Genomic DNA, 22,773 nt, shown 5'->3' with positions numbered 1-22,773 from the left:
GTCCCAGTCTCAAATCTCTGGAAGACTGAAACAGGTTTCTGTCAAGAATTTCCCTGTATTTAGCGCCATCCATCATTCCTTCAATTCTGACCAGTTTCCCAGTCCCTGCCGATGAAAAACATCCCCACAGCATGATGCTGCCACCACCATGCTTCACTGTGGGGATGGTGTTCTCGGGGTGATGAGAGGTGTTGGGTTTGCGCCAGACATAGCATTTTCCTTGATGGCCAAAAAGCTCAATTGTAGTCTCATCTGACCAGAGTACCTTCTTCCATATGTTTGGGGAGTCTTCCACATGGCTTTTGGCGAACACCAAACGTGTTTGCTTATTTTTTTATTTAAGCAACAGCTTTTTTCTGGCCACTCTTCCATAAAGGCCATCTCTGTGGAGTGTACAGCTTAAAGTGGTCCTATGGACAGATACTCAAATCTCCACTGTGGAGCTTTGCAGCTCCTTCAGGGTTATCTTTGGTACCTTTGTTGCCTCTCTGATTAATGCTCTCCTTGCCTGGTCCGTGAGTATTGGTGGGCGGCCCTCTCTTGGCAGGTTTGTTGTGGTGCCATATTCTTTCCATTTTTTAATAATGGATTTAATGGTGCTCCGTGGGATGTTCAAAGTTTCTGATATTCTTTTATAACCCTGTACTTCTCCACAACGTTGTCCCTGACCTGTTTGTAGAGCTCCTTGGTCTACATGGTGCCGCTTGCTTGTTGGTGCCCCTTGCTTAGTGGTGTTGCAGACTCTGGGGCCTTTCAGAACAGGTGTATATATACTGAGATCATGTGACAGATCATGTGACACTTAGATTGCACGCAGCTGGACTTTATTTAACTAATTATGTGACTTCTGAAGGTAATTGGTTGCACCAGATCTTATTTAGGGGCTTCATAGCAAAGAGGGTAAATACATATGCACGCACCACTTTTCTGTAATTTATTTTTTAGAATTTTTTGAAACAAATAATTGTTTTGTCTATTTTGTGTATGTCCATTACATGAAATCCCCCAAAAAATCCATTTAAATTACAGGTTGTAATGCAACAAAATAGGAAAGACGCCAAGGGGGATGAATACTTTTGCAAGGCACTGTAATATACTCCAATAATTCCCCACTGTATATACACTGTACATGACATATATGTAAGCTGTGAAAGGCAAAAGAGTCAGTAGGTATACTATCTGATACCAACCGTGTCTCTCTAGAGAGGTGACACCCCCCTCCACATTGCCATCCGTGGGCGGAGCCGGAGACTGGCGGAGCTCCTCCTTCGTAACCCTAAAGATGGCCGCCTGCTCTACCGGCCCAACAAGGCTGGCGAGACACCCTACAACATCGACTGCAGCCACCAGAAGAGCATCCTCACCCAGATCTTTGGAGCCCGTAAGTTTCCTTACTCTCTGGCAGCTCAGTCACTTTCGCCAGTTAAATTAAAGGAAAATTCCACCCAAAAACGATTTGTTTCATTAGTCAATTGACATAGTCCCAAAATGTTTTGATTGTCAGCGATTCATGTTTTCAAAATATGTAACTTTCAAAATAAAGAAATCATCCCCTTATTATGCATTTTTCAAGATATGTTACTTTCAAAATACAGATTTCTGTTGAAAGTTACATACACTGCAGGTCAAAAGTTTTAGAACACCTACTCATTCAAGGGTTTTTCTTTATTTTTACTATTTTCTACATTGTAGAATAATAGTGAAGACATCAAAACTATGAAATAACACATATGGAATCATGTAGTAACCAAAAAAGTGTTCAACAAATCAAAATATACTTTATATTTGAGATTCTTCAAATAGCCACCCTTTGCCTTGATGACAGCTTTGCACACTCTTTGCATTCTCTCAACCAGCTTCACCTGGAATGCCTTTCCAACAGTCTTGAAGGAGTTCCCACATATGCTGAGCACTTGTTGGCTGCTTTTCCTTCACTCTGCGGTCCGACTCATCCTAAACCATCTCAATTTGGTTGAGGTCACGGGATTGTGGAGGCCAGGTCATCTGATGCAGCACTCCATCACTCTCCTTCTTGGTAAAATAGCCCTTACACAGCCTGGAGGTGTGTTGGGTCATTGTCCTGTTGAAAAACAAATGATAGTCCCACTAAGCCCAAACCAGATGGGATGGCGTATTGCTGCAGAATGCTGTGGAAGCCATGCTGGTTAAGTGTGCCTTGAATTCTACATAAATCACAGACAGTGTCACCAGCAAAGCACCCCCACACCATAACACCTCCTCCTCCATGCTTTATGGTGGGAAATAGACATGCGGAGATCATCCGTTGGAACCAAAAATCTCCAATTTGGACTCCAGACCAAAGGACACATTTCCACCGGTCTAACGTCCATTGTTCATGTTTCTTGGCCCAAGCAAGTCTCTTCTTCTTATTGATGTCCTTTAGTAGTGGTTTCTTTGCAGCAATTCGACCATGAAGGCCTGATTCACACAGTCTCCTCTGAACAGTTGATGTCGATGTGTCTGTTACTTGAACTCTGTGAAGCATTTATTTGGGCTGCAATTTCTGAGGCTGGTAACTCTAATGAACTTATCCTCCACAGCAGAGGTAACTCTGGGTCTTCCATTCCTGTGGCGGTCCTCATGAGAGCCAGTTTCATCATAGCGCTTGATGGTTATTGCGACTGCACTTGAAGAAACTTTCAAAGTTCTTGAAATGTTCCGTATTGACTGACCTTCATGTCTTAAAGTAATGATGGACTGTCGTTTCTCTTTGCTTATTTGAGCTGTTCTTGCCATAATATGGACTTGGTCTTTTACCAAATAGGGCTATCTTCTACCTTGTCACAACACAACTGATTGGCTCAAATGCATTAAGAAGGAAAGAAATTCCACAAATTAACGTTTAACAAGGCACACCTGTTAATTTAAATGCATTCCAGGTGACTACCTCATGAAGCTGGTTGAGAGAATGCCAAGAGTGTGCAAAGCTGTCATCAAGGCAAAGGGTGGCTATTTGAAGAATCTCAATTATAAAATATATTTTGATTTGTTTAACACTTTTTGGTTGCTACATGATTCCATGTGTGTTATTTCATAGTTTTGATGTCTTCACTATTATTCTACAATGTAGAAAATAGTTTTAAAAAATAAGGAAAAGCCCTTGAGTAGGTGTTCTAAAACCTTTGACCGGTAGTGTATCTTGAAAAATGCATCTTACGGGGATGATTTCATTATTTTGAAAGTTACATATCTTGAAAACTTGATTGCTGACAAGCAAAACATTTTGGGACTATGTCAACAATGGACTAATGAAACAAATTTCAAAAGATAGTTTTTAGGTGGAGTTTTCCTTTAATAGTCTAACTGGTATAACCTTTGTGGTGGACGATAGTGTGTACAAGATGTATAGAAATTGAAAAAAATGTGGTACACACAAATTAAATGTTCTCCATCTCGAACTGTGTTGACTAACCTCATCCTATCTTTCTATGTGTCCCTCCCAGGACATCTGTCCCCTACTGAGTCCGATGGGGACATGCTGGGTTATGACCTGTACAGCAGTGCCCTGGCTGACATTCTCAGTGAGCCCACCATGCAGCCGCCCATCTGTGTGGGCCTGTACGCCCAGTGGGGCAGCGGCAAGTCTTTCCTGCTCAAGAAACTGGAGGGTAAGGCACTAGGCAGTCTGCTTGTCAAGGCTTCACTCACTTCTTTTTATTTTTTATATATAATTTTTTTGTATTTACCCCCTTTTTCTCCCCAATTTCGTGGTATCCAAGTGGTAGTTACAGTCTTGTCCCATCGCTGCAACTCCCGTACGGACACAGGTCGAGAGTCGTGCGTCCTCCGAAACACAACCCAACCGAGCCGCACTGCTTCTTGACACAGTGCCCGCTTAACCCGGAAGCCAGCCGCACCAATGTGTCGGAGGAAACACTGTACACCTGGCGACCGAGTCAGCGTGCACTGCGCCCGGCCCGCCACAGGAGTCGCTAGTGCGCCACCCATGGGTCTCCCGGTCGCGGCCGTCTGCGACAGAGCCTGGACTCGAACCAGGATCTCTAGTGGCACAGTTAGCACTGAGATGGGCTTCACTCACTTCTATACAGGAGTCTGAGCGTTTATGATACTGCTCAAATAGAACAGAGCTCAACTGTCAAACATAAAAATAATGATACAGTGGGGGAAAAAAGTATTTAGTCAGCCACCAATTGTGCAAGTTTTCCCACTTAAAAAGATGAGAGAGGCCTGTAATTTTCATCATAGGTACACGTCAACTATGACAGACAAATTGAGAATTTTTTTTCCAGAAAATCACATTGTAGGATTTTTAATGAATTTATTTGCAAATTATGGTGGAAAATAATTATTTGGTCACCTACAAACAAGCAAGATTTCTGGCTTTCACAGACCTGTAACTTCTTCTTTAAGAGGCTCCTCTGTCCTCCACTCGTTACCTGTATTAATGGCACCTGTTTGAACTTGTTATCAGTATAAAATACACCTGTCCACAACCTCAAACAGTCACACTCCAAACTCCACTATGGCCAAGACCAAAGAGCTGTCAAAGGACACCAGAAACAAAATTGTAGACCTGCACCAGGCTGGGAAGACTGAATCTGCAATAAGTAAGCAGCTTGGTTTGAAGAAATCAACTGTGGGAGCAATTATTAGGAAATGGAAGACATACAAGACCACTGATAATCTCCCTCGATCTGGGGCGCAAGATCTCAACACGTGGGGTCAAAATGATCACAAGAACGGTGAGCAAAAATCCCAGAAACACACGGGGGGACCTAGTGAATGACCTGCAGAGAGCTGGGACCAAAGTAACAAAGCCTACCATCAGTAACACACTACGCCGCCAGGGACTCAAATCCTGCAGTTCCAGATGTGTCCCCCTGCTTAAGCCAGTACATGTCCAGGCCCGTCTGAAGTTTGCTAGAGTGCATTTGGATGATCCAGAAGAGGATTGGGAGAATGTCATATGGTCAGATGAAACCAAAATAGAACTTTTTGGTAAAAACTCAACTCGTCGTGTTTGGAGGACAAAGAATGCTGAGTTGCATCCAAAGAACACCATACCTACTGTGAAGCATGGGAGTGGAAACATCATGCTTTGGGGCTGTTTTTCTGCAAAGGGACCAGGACGACTGATCCGTGTAAAGAAAAGAATGAATGGGGCCATGTATCGTGAGATTTTGAGTGAAAACCTCCTTCCATCAGCAAGGGCATTGAAGATGAAACGTGGCTGGGTCTTTCAGCATGACAATGATCCCAAACACACCGCCCGGGCAACGAAGGAGTGGCTTTGTAAGAAGCATTTCAAGGTCCTGGAGTGGCCTAGCCCGTCTCCAGATCTCAACCCCATAGAAAATCTTTGGAGGGAGTTGAAAGTCCGTGTTGCACAGCGACAGCCCCAAAACATCACTGCTCTAGAGGAGATCTGCATGGAGGAATGGGCCAAAATACCAGCAACAGTGTGTGAAAACCTTGTGAAGACTTACAGAAAATGTTTGACCTGTGTCATTGCCAACAAAGGGTATATAACAAAGTATTGAGAAACTTCTGTTATTGACCAAATACTTATTTTCCACCATAATTTGCAAATACATTCATTAAAAATCCTACAATGTGATTTTCTGGATTTTTTTTTCTCATTTTGTCTGTCATAGTTGACGTGTACCTATGATGAAAATTACAGGCCTCTCTCATCTTTTTAAGTGGGAGAACTTGCACAATTGGTGGCTGACTAAATACTTTTTCCCCCACTGTATGTTAAAAATATGTTATACATGTTAATAATAAGATAGCTGTTAAGGCCAGGCACCTCACCCTAATAGGGTAAAATGTTTTTGTGTTGGAGAACAAAACGTTCTCCAACACAATCACAAGACTAGATACATACATGTACGTTACATTCTGTACTTTAACAATGCAATAATACAACCAAACTTCACCAGCAATGCAAACAACACACAGATATAAGTTTTTTTTTATATTACAATTTTTTTGAAATATTGTATACAAATATACAAATTAGGTGATATCTCATTAAATGTGCATATTTGCATATCACACAAATCAATTTTTCTGGACACTGGATGAAGTCAGCCTAATTTAAAATTGTTACAATTTGTTAAGACACTCCAGGACCGGACTTATACATAGCATATTGTGGATAAATACTTCTTTCTATCTGTAAAATACTAAAGAAAGGTACGTCAAATTCATTTTTGGCAGATTTTCATATATAATAAAAATTTGACAACATATCAACAATTCCCTATGTATAAGTCTGAAGAATAAGTTTAAGGATAACCACGCAACATGCTTCTGAGGCTGAGAAAAATGAGTTGGCGTGTGGGTCTGATTTCCGGGAAATGGCAGTTAAAGACAAGTACACTGAATTTAGACTTCCAAATACCAAACAGCTATTTAGATCTCTTCAAAGTAAATTACTACATATAGTCCTGTTTGTTACATTCTCCATGAAATGGGCTTTTAAATGTGTGATTCAATGTAGTGCTTTGAAATTATGGATGTATGTCATGAAATTTTATGACGTTAATATGATAAACTAACGAAAATATACATTTTCATCAACTTTTTGACATTGTTTTTTTAACTTTTTGAAAAAACTAATATTAATGGAATAAAATTTAATTTTTGCCTGTGGTGCCTGGCCTTAATATTAACAGATTATTTTATGAGATACTTGATTGACCTACCGTCTCCTAAGTATCTCACTCCTCCTTTATCCTCCTTCCATCTCCTCCCTCTCTTCAGATGAGATGAAGACGTTTGCTGGCCAGCAGGTGGAGCCGTTGTTCCAGTTCTCCTGGCTGGTGGTGTTCATGTCCCTGCTGCTGTGTGGTTCTGTAGCTCTGGTCCTGGGCTTCACCGTCGACCCCAAGCTGGCCATCGCTGTCTCCCTCAGCCTGCTGGCGCTGCTCTATGTCTGTTTCGGTGAGACCATCACTCTGTCCTCCATTTTCTATGGTCCAGTAGTCTAGTAGTCATTGCTATCTGTGATCTTTGGGACTTCCCTACCCCATTTGACGTTGAAATGTAAAATGGTTAAGCAAAGGTAAGGGCTAAGGTTAGGTAAGGGTTATGGTTAAGGTTAAGGTTAGGGTAGGGGTTAAGGTTAGGGTTTCCCAAGGATCCCATAGTCTAGTAGCCTATGCTGCAGATGAGAAGTTATTTTCAAGTGACACACTAGAGGGAGGTGTTATACCAGTAACAACATTGTAAGAGCTGGTAACACTGTAGTTATTGATAGCAGAGAGCTGAGAAAAATTATTAATACTTTTGACTGGACTTAATGCTTGAATAAACAGTATATTAACACACATAGCCTATGCACTATACTGACTGGTTTACCAAACACTGTTAATGATCCAGTTAAGAGATCATTCTAACTGTCTGTCTCTCTGTCTTTTCCAAACACTTTCAATGACACAGTAAGAGTTTGACACAGCAACTCTGTCTGTCTTCCTTTGTTTGTAGTGGTGGTGGCTGTTAATGATCCAGTTAGGAGATAATTGTATCCCTCTCTGTGTAGTGGTGGTGTACTTCGGCAGTCGTCGTGAGGGTGAGAACTGGAACTGGGCTTGGGTGATCAGTACCCGTTTGGCCCAACACATTGGCTACCTGGAGCTGCTACTCAAACTGATGTTTGTCAACCCCCCTGACCTGCCAGAGCAGACCACCCGTGCCCTGCCCGTCAGGTACACACACGCACACATACACATGTGACCACACTCACTCACACGCAAGCATGCACGCACACACACACCACCCGTGCCCTGCCCGTCAGGTACGCACGCACACATACACATGTGACCACACTCACTCACACGCAAGCATGCACGCACACACACACCACCTGTGTCCTGCCCGTCAGATACACCCCCCCTGCAAAACAATCACTACCAAACACTTCTCGGCAATGCCAGGAATCTACACTACAATCAAATGCCACATTTGGCAAAGTCCTGGGTGTAATGACACTAAATATAGTATGACTTGGTTTATCAATTATTTGTGAATTATTTATGTAGTGCTTATGGAGACTTTAGGAATGCCATATAAAGATAAGTTGTAGTTTGTGTTTGACCGATTATTTAATATCCACCCCTTCCCTTTACTGTTGCTGCCCTGCAGGTTCCTGTTCACGGACTACAACCGTCTGTCCAGTGTGGGAGGGGAGACCAGCCTGGCAGAGATGATAGCCACGCTGTCTGATGCCTGTGAGAGGGAGTTTGGCTTCATGGCCACCCGCCTCTTCAGGGTCTTCAAGACAGAGGAATCACAAGGTAACCAATGACCAGAAGAATCACTAGGTAATGACCACAGGAATCACTAGGTAATGACCAGAGGAATCATTAGGTAATGACCAGAGGAATCACTAGGTAATGACCAGAGGAAACATTAGGTAATGACCAGAGGAATCACTAGGTAATGACCAGAGGAATCACTAGGTAATGACCAGAGGAATCACTAGGTAATGACCAGAGGAATCATTAGGTAATGACCAGAGGAATCACTAGGTAATGACCAGAGGAATCACTAGGTGATGACCAGAGGAATCACTAGGTGATGACCAGAGGAATCACTAGGTGATGAACAGAGGAATCACTGGGTGATGACCAGAGGAATCACTAGGTAATGACCAGAGGAATCACTGGGTGATGACCAGAGGAATCACTAGGTAATGACCAGAGGAATCACTAAGTAATGACCAGAGGAATCACTAGGTAATGACCAGAAGAATCACAAGGTAATGACCAGAGGAATCATTAGGTAATGACCAGAGGAATCACTAGGTAATGACCAGAGGAATCACTAGGTAATGACCAGAGGAATCACTAGGTAATGACCAGAGGAATCACTAGGTAATGACCAGAGGAATCACTAGGTAATGACCAGAGGAATCACTAGGTAATGACCAGAGGAGGACAAATTAGTCAGGTCAGTTTTCTTGATTGAATCCCCTTGGGCAAATGTGTTTGACTTTAAATCACTGTCGGTCATTACATTCATAAATACATAAACCAGATACTCGGGTGGTTTTCAATAAGAACTAGGAACAAAGGGCAATGGGAATAAATATTGTTATTACACAAGTTTAGTTAGTAGCCTGCCTCCTGCTTCCAAATGTTTTTATGCCTACTGTGTACTTTAAAAACATATTGTATTTTAGGGAAGAAGAAGTGGAAGAAGACTTGCTGCATTCCCTCCTTCGTCATCTTCGTCTTCATCCTGGGCTGCCTGATCACTGGCATGGCACTCCTCGCCGTCTTCAAGGTAGACGGGGCCAACCAGACGGTGAATGCCGTGCTGATCGCCATGGCCAGCGCGGTGGGCCTGGCACTGGTGCTCAACTGCCGGACCTGGTGGCAGGTGGCCGACTCGGTGCTCAACTCTCAGAGGAAGAGGCTGCACAGCGCCGCCAACAAGATGCACAAGCTCAAGAGCGAGGGCTTCATGAAGGTAGGGATGGAAGGCGAGTCGTATATATGCGCGCAATCACTTGGAAACACATACACACACACACACACACACACACACACACACACACACACATACAGCTGTTTGATGTTTGATTCCTCCTCTCACCATATCACTGGCTTGTAAGGCTGGTATGGCCTTTCTCACACATCCTCCTCTCTCTCTCTCTCTCTCTCTCTCTCTCTCTCTCTCTCTCTCTCTCTCTCCTCCCTCCTCAGGTGTTGAAGAATGAGGTGGAGCTGATGGCGAGGATGGCTAAGACCATCGATGGCTTCACTCAGAACCAGACTCGTCTGGCTGTCATCATAGACGGTCTGGACTCCTGTGAACAGGACAAAGTACTGCAGATGCTGGATACGGTAAGACACAAACACACACACACACACACATGCAGCACGCGGGCACATACACACACAAATGAACACACACACACACACACACAGTCACAGGGTGATAGGGTATACAGTATCACTCTGAACAGGAACGTAACGGTTTTGACCAACTGTTTGGACCGTCTCACACTTTGTGTTGCAAATTTCCGAAGACGATCTTTCCCAAGAGAGCAAAGATGACCTAGTTATACAGTACGTAGTTATACATCAGTCACAAAGATTCCAGAAGCTGTCATGGTTTTTCTTATTATTTACAGTAATATAATTGTCTTTAATCTAGTATTTGAGGGGCATGGTCATCTGAACCAGCTGTTTCTTGTTTACTAATTACATCTTTGGTCTGAGGAAATAATGGATCTTTTATGCATGATGTCTTTGTAATAATAAGCACCATCCCTCATACGTTTAGAGCAATTCTTCTAGACATTTGATAGCAGTCACAAAATCTAATATTTCAAGGTCTTTTGCACATTGGGATAATGGAGTTATTAGCTGACTGTGAGCTGTAGCGGAAAGAGTTTTAGAACAAACGAATATGCTGTATCCACCACACACACACACACACACACATCTTTGTTTCCCACTCACCTCACCAGAACATACTAAGCAGGCTTCAGTCTGGCTTTAGATCAGGGCACAGCACCAAAAATGCAGCTATGTCAGTGGCAAATGACATCATAAATGCACTTGATAAAAAGCAACATTGTGCTGTTCTGTTTGTTGATTTATCAAAGGCATTTGATTCAGTTGACCATGAATTGTTGCTAGCTAGACTCAGTAACATTGGTCTCAGTGAAGGGGCAGTAAATTATTTTAGGAACTATCTTTCTGACAGAAAAGTCAGCTTTCTTGAAATTAATAGAGGTGTGCCCCAGGGTTCCATTTTAGCTCCTGTGTTGTTCTGAATTTTTATTAATGATTTGGGAAATGGGACGCAACCAGCAAAGTTGCATCTATATGCAGATAATACAGTCATATATTCATGTACTCCTTCTTCGTTCAGGCTGTTGAAAGAGCTCCAGACTGCTTTTCAGTCACTGCAGACCTCCCTTTATGGTCTCAAACTGGTCTTGAATGTACAAAAAAACAAAATTCATGACCTTTACCAGAGCTCCCACTCAGCCAGAGAAGGTTAGCATTGTCACATCTGGTGGCTTATCCATTGAAAAAGTGTCATCCTACAAATACCTAGGTATATGGTTGGATGGCAAGTTGTCCTTTAAAGTTTATGGATAATCTTGTGAGGAAGCTTAAAAAATATATATTTTATTTTTTCTCGTAATAAGGCTTGCTTCCCGCTTATGGCTAGAAAGAAGCTTGTTCAGGCCACTTTTCTCTCTGTAATTGATTATGGTGACTTGTTGTATTCGCATGCAGCCTCCTCTGTCTTACAGGGACTGGACTCTGTTTATCATGCGTCCTTTTGCTTTATTACAAATGCCAAGTCACTCACCCACCATTGCACCTTGTACCAAATGGTGGGTTGGACCTCACTTTATATGCGCAGAAAGCTACATTTGTATGTGTTCATCTACAAAGTCATTTTTGGTAAACTCCCTCTTTACCTCTGTAGTCTGGTCTCCTTCACCACCAGCGGTTACCAGACCCGGTCTGCTAGGTGGTTGCTACTGTAGTCTGGTCTCCTTCACCACCAGCGGTTACCAGACCCGGTCTGCTAGGTGGTTGCTACTGTAGTCTGGTCTCCTTCACCACCAGCGGTTACCAGACCCGGTCTGCTAGGTGGTTGCTACTGTAGTCTGGTCTCCTTCACCACCAGCGGTTACCAGACCCGGTCTGCTAGGTGGTTGCTACTGTAGTCTGGTCTCCTTCACCACCAGCGGTTACCATACCTGGTCTGCTAGGTGGTTGCTACTGTAGTCTGGTCTCCTTCACCACCAGCGGTTACCAGACCCGGTCTGCTAGGTGGTTGCTACTGTAGTCTGGTCTCCTTCACCACCAGCGGTTACCAGACCCGGTCTGCTAGGTGGTTGCTACTGTAGTCTGGTCTCCTTCACCACCAGCGGTTACCAGACCCGGTCTGCTAGGTGGTTGCTACTGTAGTCTGGTCTCCTTCACCACCAGCGGTTACCAGACCCGGTCTGCTAGGTGGTTGCTACTGTAGTCTGGTCTCCTTCACCACCAGCGGTTACCAGACCCGGTCTGCTAGGTGGTTGCTACTGTAGTCTGGTCTCCTTCACCACCAGCGGTTACCAGACCCGGTCTGCTAGGTGGTTGCTACTGTAGTCTGGTCTCCTTCACCACCAGCGGTTACCAGACCCGGTCTGCTAGGTGGTTGCTACTGTAGTCTGGTCTCCTTCACCACCAGCGGTTACCAGACCCGGTCTGCTAGGTGGTTGCTACTGTAGTCTGGTCTCCTTCACCACCAGCGGTTACCAGACCCGGTCTGCTAGGTGGTTGCTACTGTAGTCTGGTCTCCTTCACCACCAGCGGTTACCAGACCCGGTCTGCTAGGTGGTTGCTACTTAAAGTCCTCAGGACATTTACAGTATTAGGCAAGACTGCCTTCTCGTCTTGTGCACCAGGGGCATGGAATAGTCTACAACCCATGCTTCATCTAGATATGTTAGTGCCACGGAATGAATTTAAAATGTTGATGGGAGACTCTGTTACAGAGGAGTGTAAATGCTTTTTTTAGGCTGGATCATGTTGTTGCGTTGTATTGTTGTATGTTTTATTCTGTAATGTATTGATTGTTGATGCCTTCCGGGCCAGGTCTCCTTTGAAAAAGGATACCTAGGTATATGGTTGGATGGCAAGTTGTCCTTTAAAGTTTATGGATAATCTTGTGAGGAAGCTTAAAAAATATATATTTTATTTTTTCTCGTAATAAGGCTTGCTTCCCGCTTATGGCTAGAAAGAAGCTTGTTCAGGCCACTTTTCTCTCTGTAATTGATTATGGTGACTTGTTGTATTCGCATGCAGCCTCCTCTGTCTTACAGGGACTGGACTCTGTTTATCATGCGTCCTTTTGCTTTATTACAAATGCCAAGTCACTCACCCACCATTGCACCTTGTACCAAATGGTGGGTTGGACCTCACTTTATATGCGCAGAAAGCTACATTTGTATGTGTTCATCTACAAAGTCATTTTTGGTAAACTCCCTCTTTACCTCTGTAGTCTGGTCTCCTTCACCACCAGCGGTTACCAGACCCGGTCTGCTAGGTGGTTGCTACTGTAGTCTGGTCTCCTTCACCACCAGCGGTTACCAGACCCGGTCTGCTAGGTGGTTGCTACTGTAGTCTGGTCTCCTTCACCACCAGCGGTTACCAGACCCGGTCTGCTAGGTGGTTGCTACTGTAGTCTGGTCTCCTTCACCACCAGCGGTTACCAGACCCGGTCTGCTAGGTGGTTGCTACTGTAGTCTGGTCTCCTTCACCACCAGCGGTTACCATACCTGGTCTGCTAGGTGGTTGCTACTGTAGTCTGGTCTCCTTCACCACCAGCGGTTACCAGACCCGGTCTGCTAGGTGGTTGCTACTGTAGTCTGGTCTCCTTCACCACCAGCGGTTACCATACCTGGTCTGCTAGGTGGTTGCTACTGTAGTCTGGTCTCCTTTACCACCAGCGGTTACCAGACCCGGTCTGCTAGGTGGTTGCTACTGTAGTCTGGTCTCCTTCACCACCAGCGGTTACCAGACCCGGTCTGCTAGGTGGTTGCTACTGTAGTCTGGTCTCCTTCACCACCAGCGGTTACCAGACCCGGTCTGCTAGGTGGTTGCTACTGTAGTCTGGTCTCCTTCACCACCAGCGGTTACCAGACCCGGTCTGCTAGGTGGTTGCTACTTAAAGTCCTCAGGACATTTACAGTATTAGGCAAGACTGCCTTCTCGTCTTGTGCACCAGGGGCATGGAATAGTCTACAACCCATGCTTCATCTAGATATGTTAGTGCCACGGAATGAATTTAAAATGTTGATGGGAGACTCTGTTACAGAGGAGTGTAAATGCTTTTTTTAGGCTGGATCATGTTGTTGCGTTGTATTGTTGTATGTTTTATTCTGTAATGTATTGATTGTTGATGCCTTCCGGGCCAGGTCTCCTTTGAAAAAGAGACTCTGGGTCTCAATGGGCTTTTCCTGGTTAAATAAAGGTAAAAATAAAATAAAATATGTACCCTGTTCTTCTCCTCTCCACCAGGTGAGAGTGCTCTTCTCCAAAGGCCCTTTCATCTCCATCTTCGCCAGCGACCCCCACATCATCATCAAGGCCATCAACCAGAACCTGAACAGCGTGCTCAGGGACTCCAACATCAACGGCCATGACTACATGAGAAACATCGTCCACCTGCCGGTCTTCCTCAACAGCCGGGGGTTGAGCAGCGCCAGAAAGATGTGTGTAGCAGCGCCTGCTAACGGAGACACCGGAAACTCAGACGGTAATCCATACCACTCAGACGGTAATCCATACCACTCAGACGGTAATCCATACCACTCAGACGGTAATCCATATCACTCAGACGGTAATCCATACCACTCAGACGGTAATCCATACCACTCAGACGGTAATCCATACCACTCAGACGGTAATCCATACCACTCAGACGGTAATCCATACCACTCAGACGGTAATCCATACCACTCAGACGGTAATCCATACCACTCAGACGGTAATGCATACCACTCAGACGGTAATCCATACCACTCAGACGGTAATCCATACCACTCAGACGGTAGTCCATACCACTCAGACGGTAATCCATACCACTCAGGCGGTAATCCATACCACTCAGACGGTAATCCATACCACTCAGACGGTAATCCATACCACTCAGACGGTAATCCATACCACTCAGACGGTAATCCATACCACTCAGACGGTAATCCATACCACTCAGACGGTAATCCATACCACTCAGACGGTAGTCCATACCACTCAGACGGTAGTCCATACCACTCAGACGGTAATCCATACCACTCAGACGGTAATCCATACCACTCAGACGGTAATCCATACCACTCAGACGGTAATCCATACCACTCAGACGGTAATCCATACCACTCAGACGGTAATCCATACCACTCAGACGGTAATCCATACCACTCAGACGGTAATCCATACCACTCAGACGGTAATCCATACCACTCAGACGGTAAAGACGGACTCTATCACACACACACACACGCGCCCTGTATGAAAGGAGACGTAAAAATCTGAGACCACACACACACACAAACACATGGGCATGTACACACATGAACACACACATTCAGGCATACACACACACAAATGAACACACTCACATCCACCTTCGCATTCAGATATATGCATGTACACCGGCACACACTTAACTGAATGTGTCAAATCATTGGCTAATATTAGCTCTGGTTTCTCATCTCCTGTCTTTGTTGGTCTCTGTGTTCAGGCTGGCATGAGGAGCTGGACAGGAAGCTATCCCAGCACAGCATCGGAGAGATGACCAAGTTTGGCAGCAAGACAACCCTGAACCGCAGGGTAAGAGAGAGAAGAGTGTGTGTGTGAGTGTGTGAGTGTGTGAGTGTGAGTATGTATGTGTATGTGTGTGAGTGTGAGTGTGAGTGTGTGGCCTGGTGCTTGACCCCAATCTGGTTGGTTCCCAAAGAGTACAGGCATATGGGTCAACACCGCCCGTCACCAACAGTATCGTCAAAGGACTTCAGAGGTGTCATCATTAAATCAATATAATAACCACACGTCTACACATTAACAGGCTGTCATATGCAGGTGCTTTGATCCATTCCCTTTATAGTGCACAGGTTTTTTTTTCTGGTCAAAAGTACTGCACTATAAAGTAAATAGGGCGCCATTTGGAATGCAGCCAGTAACAAGCCAATAGCTGGAAATACGCAATAGGGAATAACTACAACTTCTGAGTATTAGGAGCTTTTGACTCAATTGTGTTTTTAGACCCCAGTGTGACTGTCCAGCTAATGTGCTCACTGTGACTTTAATCCAATGAGGCTTAATCCAATCTACTGTCGTTTCTCCCCCACCAAGCCACATGATGTGCAGTTTAGTGTGAGTTTAGTGTGAGTGGAACCAGCCTGATTGCTGCGTTCACCATTCTATTCCACTTCACTCATCAGTCTGGCATTCCTCAACATTGAGACTGTTTGACCCTATGCTATGTCTGCTCAGCTATTGGAGAAAGGCCAGACTGATACGCGCAGTAAAACAGAATGGTGAACACAGCGATCAGGCTACTTCCACCCGTCTACTGCCAACACTCCACCTGTAACCTACCCTAACCTTAAAGGGGCCATCTGCAGTTGCTGCATCCATTTTGGAACGAAATAATTTAATGATATGTACCCATTGATTCTTAAAGAATATAACTTAGAAATGCCTCATGAGCTTAGTTCAACTGTCGTACCCCATCAGGACCCAAAATAACCCAAAAGCGTTTTTTTTATCCCAATGTTTGTAAACAACGTAAATGGAAACAAACTCTGTATAGCCTCAAATCATGGTTAAAACTATAATTTTGATATCATGGATGGTCAGTCCTTGCATCCATAGCTCTGTCTATGCATTTGAGAGTGGTTACATTTCTCCAGCCCTATCCCTCAGCTTTTTACCAAAACAGTAGCGGGGTCACTGCTTTGTTAAATAACTGCAGATTGCTCCTTTAACCTTACCCCCCAAGCCCCTCTTATTCTAATGAGACCCCAGGTGTTGTGTACTCAAGGAGCTGTACCAAATCTCAGACCCAATTTATCAACTTTTTCTGTTATTTTCCCATTTTCTCTAAATGACCAATAGTATGTGGACACCTGCTCGTCAAACATCTCCTTCCAAAATCATGGGCATTAATATGGAGTTGGTCCCCACTTTGCTGCTATAATAGCCTCCACTCTTCTGGGAAGGCTTTCCACTAGATGTTGGAACATTGCTGCGGGGACTTGCTTCCATTCAGCCACAAGAGCATTTGTGAGGTCGGGCACTGATGTTGGGCGATTAGGCCTGGCTCGCAAGCGACATTCCAATTCATCCCAAAGGTGTTCGATGGGGTTGAGGTCAGGGCTCTGTGCAGGCCAGTCAAGTTCTTCCACACTGATCTCGACAAACCATTTCTGTATGGACCTCGCTTTGTGCCCCGGGGCATTGTCATGCTGAAACAGGAAAGGGCCTTCCCCAAACTATTGCCACAAAGTTGGAAGCACAGAATCGTCTAGAATGACTTTGTATGCTGTAGCGTTAAGATTTCCCTTCACTGGAACTAAGGGGACTAGCCCGAACCATGAAAAACAACCCCAGACCATTATTCCTCCTCCACCAAACTTTACAGTTGGCACTACGCATCCGTCGGACTGCCATATGGTGAAGCGTGATTCATCCCTCCAGAGAACGCGTTTCCACTGCTCCAATGGCAGCTAGCTTTACACCACTCCAGCCGACGCTTGGCATTGCGCATGGTGATCTTAAGCTTGCATGCGGCTGCTCGGCCATGGAAACCCATTTCATGAAGCTCCCGACAAACAGTTATTGTGCTGATGTTCCTTCCAGAGGCAGTTTGGAACTCGGTAGTGAGTGTTGCAACAGAGGTCAGATGATTTTTACGCACTTCAGCACTCGGCGGTCCCGTTCTGTGAGCTTGTGTGACCTACCACTTCGAGGCTGAGCCGTTGTTGCTCCTAGACGTTTCCACTTCACAATAACAGCACTTACAAATGACCGCGGCAGCTCTAGCAGGGCAGACATTTTACTAACTGACTTGTTGGAAAGGTGGCATCATATGACGGTGCCACGTTGAAAGTCACAAGCCTAAGATCACCATGCACAATGCCTAAAAATCGTCAAAGACTCCAGCCACCCTAGTCACAGACTGTTCTCTCTGCTACCGCATGGCAAGCGGTACCGGAGCGCCAAGTCTAGGTCCAAAAGGCTTCTTAACAGCATCTACCCCCAAGCCATAAGACTCCTGAACAGCTAATCATGGCTACCCGGACTATTTGCATTGTCATCTATTTTTTACTTAACACTTATTTTTCTTAAAACTGCATTGTTGGTTAAGGGCTTGTAAGTAAGTATTTCACTGTAAGGTCTACACCTGTTGTATTCGGCACATGTGGCAAATACAATTTGATTTGATTTGAGCTCTTCAGTAAGGCCATTCTACTGCCAATGTTTGTCTATGGAGATTGCATGGCTGTGTGCTCGATTTTATACACCTGTCAGCAATGGGTGTGGCTGAAATAGCCAAATCCACTAATTTGAAGGGGGGTACAAATACTTTTGAATATATAGTGTATATATACACTGAACAAAAATATAAACGCAACATGAAGAAACTATCTGCATGGGAATCCACAGTAGATTTTGTGGTCATTTTCAGAAGTTTTTTTTATTAAAGTGATCAATTCTCGCTCGACAGCTTCACCTGGAATGCTTTTCCAACAGTCTTGAAGGAGTTCCCACATATGCTGAGCACTTGTTAGCTGCTTTTCCTTCACTCTGCCATCCGACTCATCCCAAACCATCTCAATTTGGTTGAGTTTGGGGGATTGTGGAGGCCAGGTCATCTGATGCAGCACTCCATCACTCTCTTCTTGGTAAAATAGCCCTTACATAGCCTGAAGGTGTGTTGGGTCATTGTCCTGTTGAAAAACAAATGATAGTCCCACTAAGCCCAAACCAGGGGTGCCTTGAATTCTAAATAAATCACAGACAGTGTCACCAGCAAAGCACCCCCACACCATAACACCTCCTTCTCCATGCTTTACGGTGGGAACTACACATGCAGAGATAATCCGTTCACCCACACCGCGTCTCACAAAGACACAGCGGTTGGAACCAAAAATCTCCAATTTGGACTCCAGACCAAAGGACAGATTTCCACCTGTCTAATGTCCATTGCTCGTGTTTCTTGGCCCAAGCAGGTCTCTTCTTCTTATTGGAGTCATTTAGTAGTGGTTTCTTTGAAGCAATTCGACCATGAAAGCCTGATTCACACAGTCCCCTCTGAACATTTGATGTTGAGATGTGTCTATGACTTGCTCTGTGAAGCATTTATTTTCTGAGGCAGGTAACTCTAATGAACTTAACCTCTGCAGCAGAGGTAACTCTGGGTCTTTCATTCCTGTGGCGGTCTTCATGAGAGCCAGTTTCATCATAGCGCTTGATGGTTTTTGCGACTGCACTTAAAGAAACTTTAAAAGTTCTTGAAATGTTCCGTATTGACTGACCTTCATGTCTTAAAGTAATGATAGATTGTAATTTCTCTTTGCTTATTTGAGCTGAGTCTTTTACCAAATAGGGCTATCTTCTGTGTACAACCCAACTGATTTGCTCAAACGCTTTAAGAAGGAAAGAAATTCCACAAATGAACTTTTAAGAAGTCACACCTGTTAATTTGAATGCATTCCAGGGGACTACCTCATGAAGCTGGTTGAGAGAATGCCAAGAGTGTGCAAAGTTGTCATCAAGGCAAAGGGTGGCTATTTGAAGAATCTCAAATATATAATATATTTTGATTTGTATAACACTTTTTTGGTTACTACATGATTCCATATGTGTTATTTCATAGTTTTGATGTCTTCACTATTATTCTACAATGTAAAAAATAAAGAAAAACCCTTGAATGAGTAGGTGTTTCCAAACTTTTGACTGGTACTGTATATATTATACACATTTTAAAAAATAGCGCCCCTTGTGTGCAGTTCCGGTAATACCGTATACCCCGGTATGGTACAGAAATGGTATGACGGTATGAAAATCTGGATACCACCCAACCGTATCTCTGTGCATAGGACACGTACCGGCGGCGTCAGATGCAGAGGACGGTGACACGGCAGATGTCCTTTGACCTGAGCAAGCTGCTGGTGACAGAAGACTGGTTCAGTGACATCAGCCCCCAGACCATGAGGAGGCTGCTCAACATCGTCTCTGTCACAGGTGGGTCACACACACCCACGTTTACTCGCGCGTCACACACACACATATGGACACACCTACACATGCACAACCACGTGCGCCCATATACTCATGCACACGCGCACACACACACACAGACACACACACACACTAGAGGTCTTCACAGATCTACCCGAACCCGATTACCCAAGATCCGAACAGGTCGGATCCAAAATTCTGTTGTTGACCCTCGGATCCCGTGTCGGATCACGCTCGGTGGCCATGGACCTCGAATTTGTCTGAAAATATGTGAAATATCAACCAGATCTGAAATTATATTTGAAGAAGAAAATATCCTGATGAAAATAAATATCCTCAATAAATCACATTTGCTATGCATGGCATTTGGTTCAGTCAATAGAATTCATCTTTCTCCGCCTGTCTGCGGCTCTCTGTCTGGCTTGTGCTCTTGTTATAGCGAACTTGCAACATTGTTTCAACTGGGCCCAAACTGTTTCCCAGACACAGCTGTTCAGGTAGCCTATTTTATGACTTTCCACTGGAGATATGGGATCAGCAATATGTTGCTATTTCACACCGAGGCGCGGAGGTTACTTAAGTCCATCGATAAGGAGAGTGTTGGAAAGATTTTTCTAATACAGTGAGGAACTATTGTCATTCGCAGTGGATGTACAACACTCTGTTGGCTTTCTGTGTGAGGTGACAAAAAAATACTTTGAGAAGCTCTGCAGTTCATAAGAAGTGGTGAGTTAAGACAATCATAAATAGGCTACTATCAGACATGCCCAAATGGGAACTTCTATAGGCCTACATTTGCGCACAGGCCAGGTACTTCTATGCATGCTCAAGCAAAATATATAAAACAATAGACATTAACAAACAATTCACACAATGAAACAATGAATGCGCACAAAGCACATTCTGGAGAGAGATGCGCCTATAGTGCGTTTTCGCAAACACACCCCTTCCCTTCTTGTATCGACATTTTAAATTAGAGATGTCATTTATGAAAATCCTAAGCTAACACACACACGCTTTGTTTACCACAAGTTTACCCACTGAGTTTACAATGGGACCGTACAGATTATGGATGGATTTAGTTGAGGAATGCACATTAGTTCTGTCCAGTCTGACTTACACAATGCTGGTCTGTCTATAGGTCGTCTGCTGAGGGCAAATCAGATTACGTTTAACTGGGACCGCCTGGCATCGTGGATCAACCTTACTGAGACGTGGCCGTACAGGACCTCCTGGCTCATCTTGTTCCTAGAGGAGACTGACGGCATCCCTGACCAGGCCGCCCTCAAGACTATCTATGAGAGGTAATGTAGAGACCCTGTAAAATTACATCCAAGACCATCTAGCAGAGGTAATATACTGTAGTCCCCCTCTACCCACCTAAAACTGTGCCACCCTCAAGACCATCTACCAGAGGTAATGTAGGTTCCTAACCCCCTTTCCCGACTTTAAAAGGTCTTCTTAAAACACCTGTCCTAATTATAGAACATTGGAACTGTTTAGTTGCATGAGAGGATTTTATTTAATTTTGAAGGATCTGTCTGAAAATGTGAGGCCAAAGAATAACTACATTTTCACAAAAAGACACAAGTGGAAAAGTTATTATTGAAGAAATAATAAATTAACTTAATCAACTCCCACTGATCCATTGAGAGAGGATTGTTTTGAATTACTAATCTTCAAACTAATAGTCTTAAAACTAACAGTTGAACGTTATTGAAGATGATTGTGTCCTTAATGGCACCCTATTCCCTATATAGTGCACTACTTTAGACCAGGACCAATACTATTCCCTATATAGTGCACTACGTTAGACCAGGACCAATACTATTCCCTATATAGTGCACTACTTTTGACCAAGGCCAATACTATTCCCTATATAGTGCACTACTTTTGACCAAGGCCCTTAGGGCTCTGGTCAAAAGTAGTGCACTATATAGGGAACAGGGTGCCATTTGGAACACAGACACAGACTCTGACGTTATGAAACAGTCTGATTAGTCACTGGGCAATAAGGATTAGTTTAATTGGTTGAATCCTCATTATAATTGCGTCCCATTGGTTGGGTTATTGTATTTTAATGTCAATTACATGACGTATGTTCTATTCACGTTTTTGTCCCTGAATGATTTAAATTTCCTTCATTGTCACTCCAAATACAATATTATGTCATTCAAAAGACTCCATGAAGCTCCCCGTTTTTGGATAAAGATATATTTTATGTTTTATATATCTTTTTGTTTTTAAATGTTTTTGTTGGTCAGCTGTGAAAAATGTCAAACTAAAGAAGCAACCTTTCAGTCTGGAAGAGCTATAGCTCTTTCCTCGCCTGTCTTCATTAGGCTTCAGTCTTACAAAGATGGGTTTGTAATGGCTTTTTGAACTTTTATCTCTGGTGTTTTAGGATCTCCAAGAACATTCCCACCACTAAAGACGTGGAGCCCCTGTTGGAGATTGACGGGGACGTGCGTAGCTTCGAGGTGTTCCTCTCCTCCCGTACACCCGTCCTCAACGCGCGCGACATCAAAACCTTCCTACCCTGCACCGTCAACCTCGACCCCAAACTACGAGAGATCATTGCAGGTGAGGGAGAGCATATTTGTGTTTGTGTCTCCAAATAATCAGGGTTCCAATACGTTTTGGAAATATGCATCCATTCTCTTTCCAACTTGAATAACAACTTGCAGATTTTGGGATGTATAACGAATTTGTCAGATGGGTTAATGTCAATATTTTAGACGGAGTTAAACGACTGATTTCAACTATTTTTATTGAAACTCTTTCAATGTATCTATGTTTGCATTCCTCTCCCCAGCCGTGCATGCTGCAGGTCAGGGGGGGCATAGCTAGCTGTGTCTGTGTCAAATAAGTAGGGTTCCACAGTCAGTCCAAAACCTTTTGTCGATATGATGTAGGCAAGTACAACTGTTGGCTTTTGGATGTCATTACAGTTAAGTCATATGGTTTAATGTCCATACGTGCAGATCCAACTTTTCTTCCAGACTTATTTTTTTAC

The 22,773-nt window shown here is 44.0% G+C and overlaps 1 protein-coding gene across 3 annotated transcripts in view; it reads left to right on the top strand.

Annotated features, from left to right (window-relative positions):
* LOC311108554 (kinase D-interacting substrate of 220 kDa B-like) overlaps positions 1–22,773 on the top strand; it is a 47,794-nt gene that overhangs the window by 8,285 nt on the left and 16,736 nt on the right. For all 3 annotated transcript variants that reach the window (XM_084151209.1, XM_084151207.1, XM_084151208.1), the window contains exons 11-22: positions 1,204–1,381; positions 3,465–3,629; positions 6,751–6,930; positions 7,529–7,694; positions 8,131–8,282; positions 9,170–9,459; positions 9,696–9,836; positions 14,028–14,265; positions 15,253–15,341; positions 19,616–19,760; positions 20,899–21,061; positions 22,162–22,340. In XM_084151209.1, coding sequence (XP_084007335.1) covers positions 1,204–1,381; positions 3,465–3,629; positions 6,751–6,930; positions 7,529–7,694; positions 8,131–8,282; positions 9,170–9,459; positions 9,696–9,836; positions 14,028–14,265; positions 15,253–15,341; positions 19,616–19,760; positions 20,899–21,061; positions 22,162–22,340 — 2,086 coding nt within the window. The remainder of the gene's footprint in view (positions 1–1,203; positions 1,382–3,464; positions 3,630–6,750; positions 6,931–7,528; positions 7,695–8,130; positions 8,283–9,169; positions 9,460–9,695; positions 9,837–14,027; positions 14,266–15,252; positions 15,342–19,615; positions 19,761–20,898; positions 21,062–22,161; positions 22,341–22,773) is intronic.

This window comes from Coregonus lavaretus (assembly GCF_964263955.1).
Source record: "Coregonus lavaretus genome assembly, chromosome: 33".
NCBI lineage: Eukaryota > Metazoa > Chordata > Actinopteri > Salmoniformes > Salmonidae > Coregonus > Coregonus lavaretus.
This window is presented reverse-complemented; position numbering and strand designations above follow the sequence as displayed.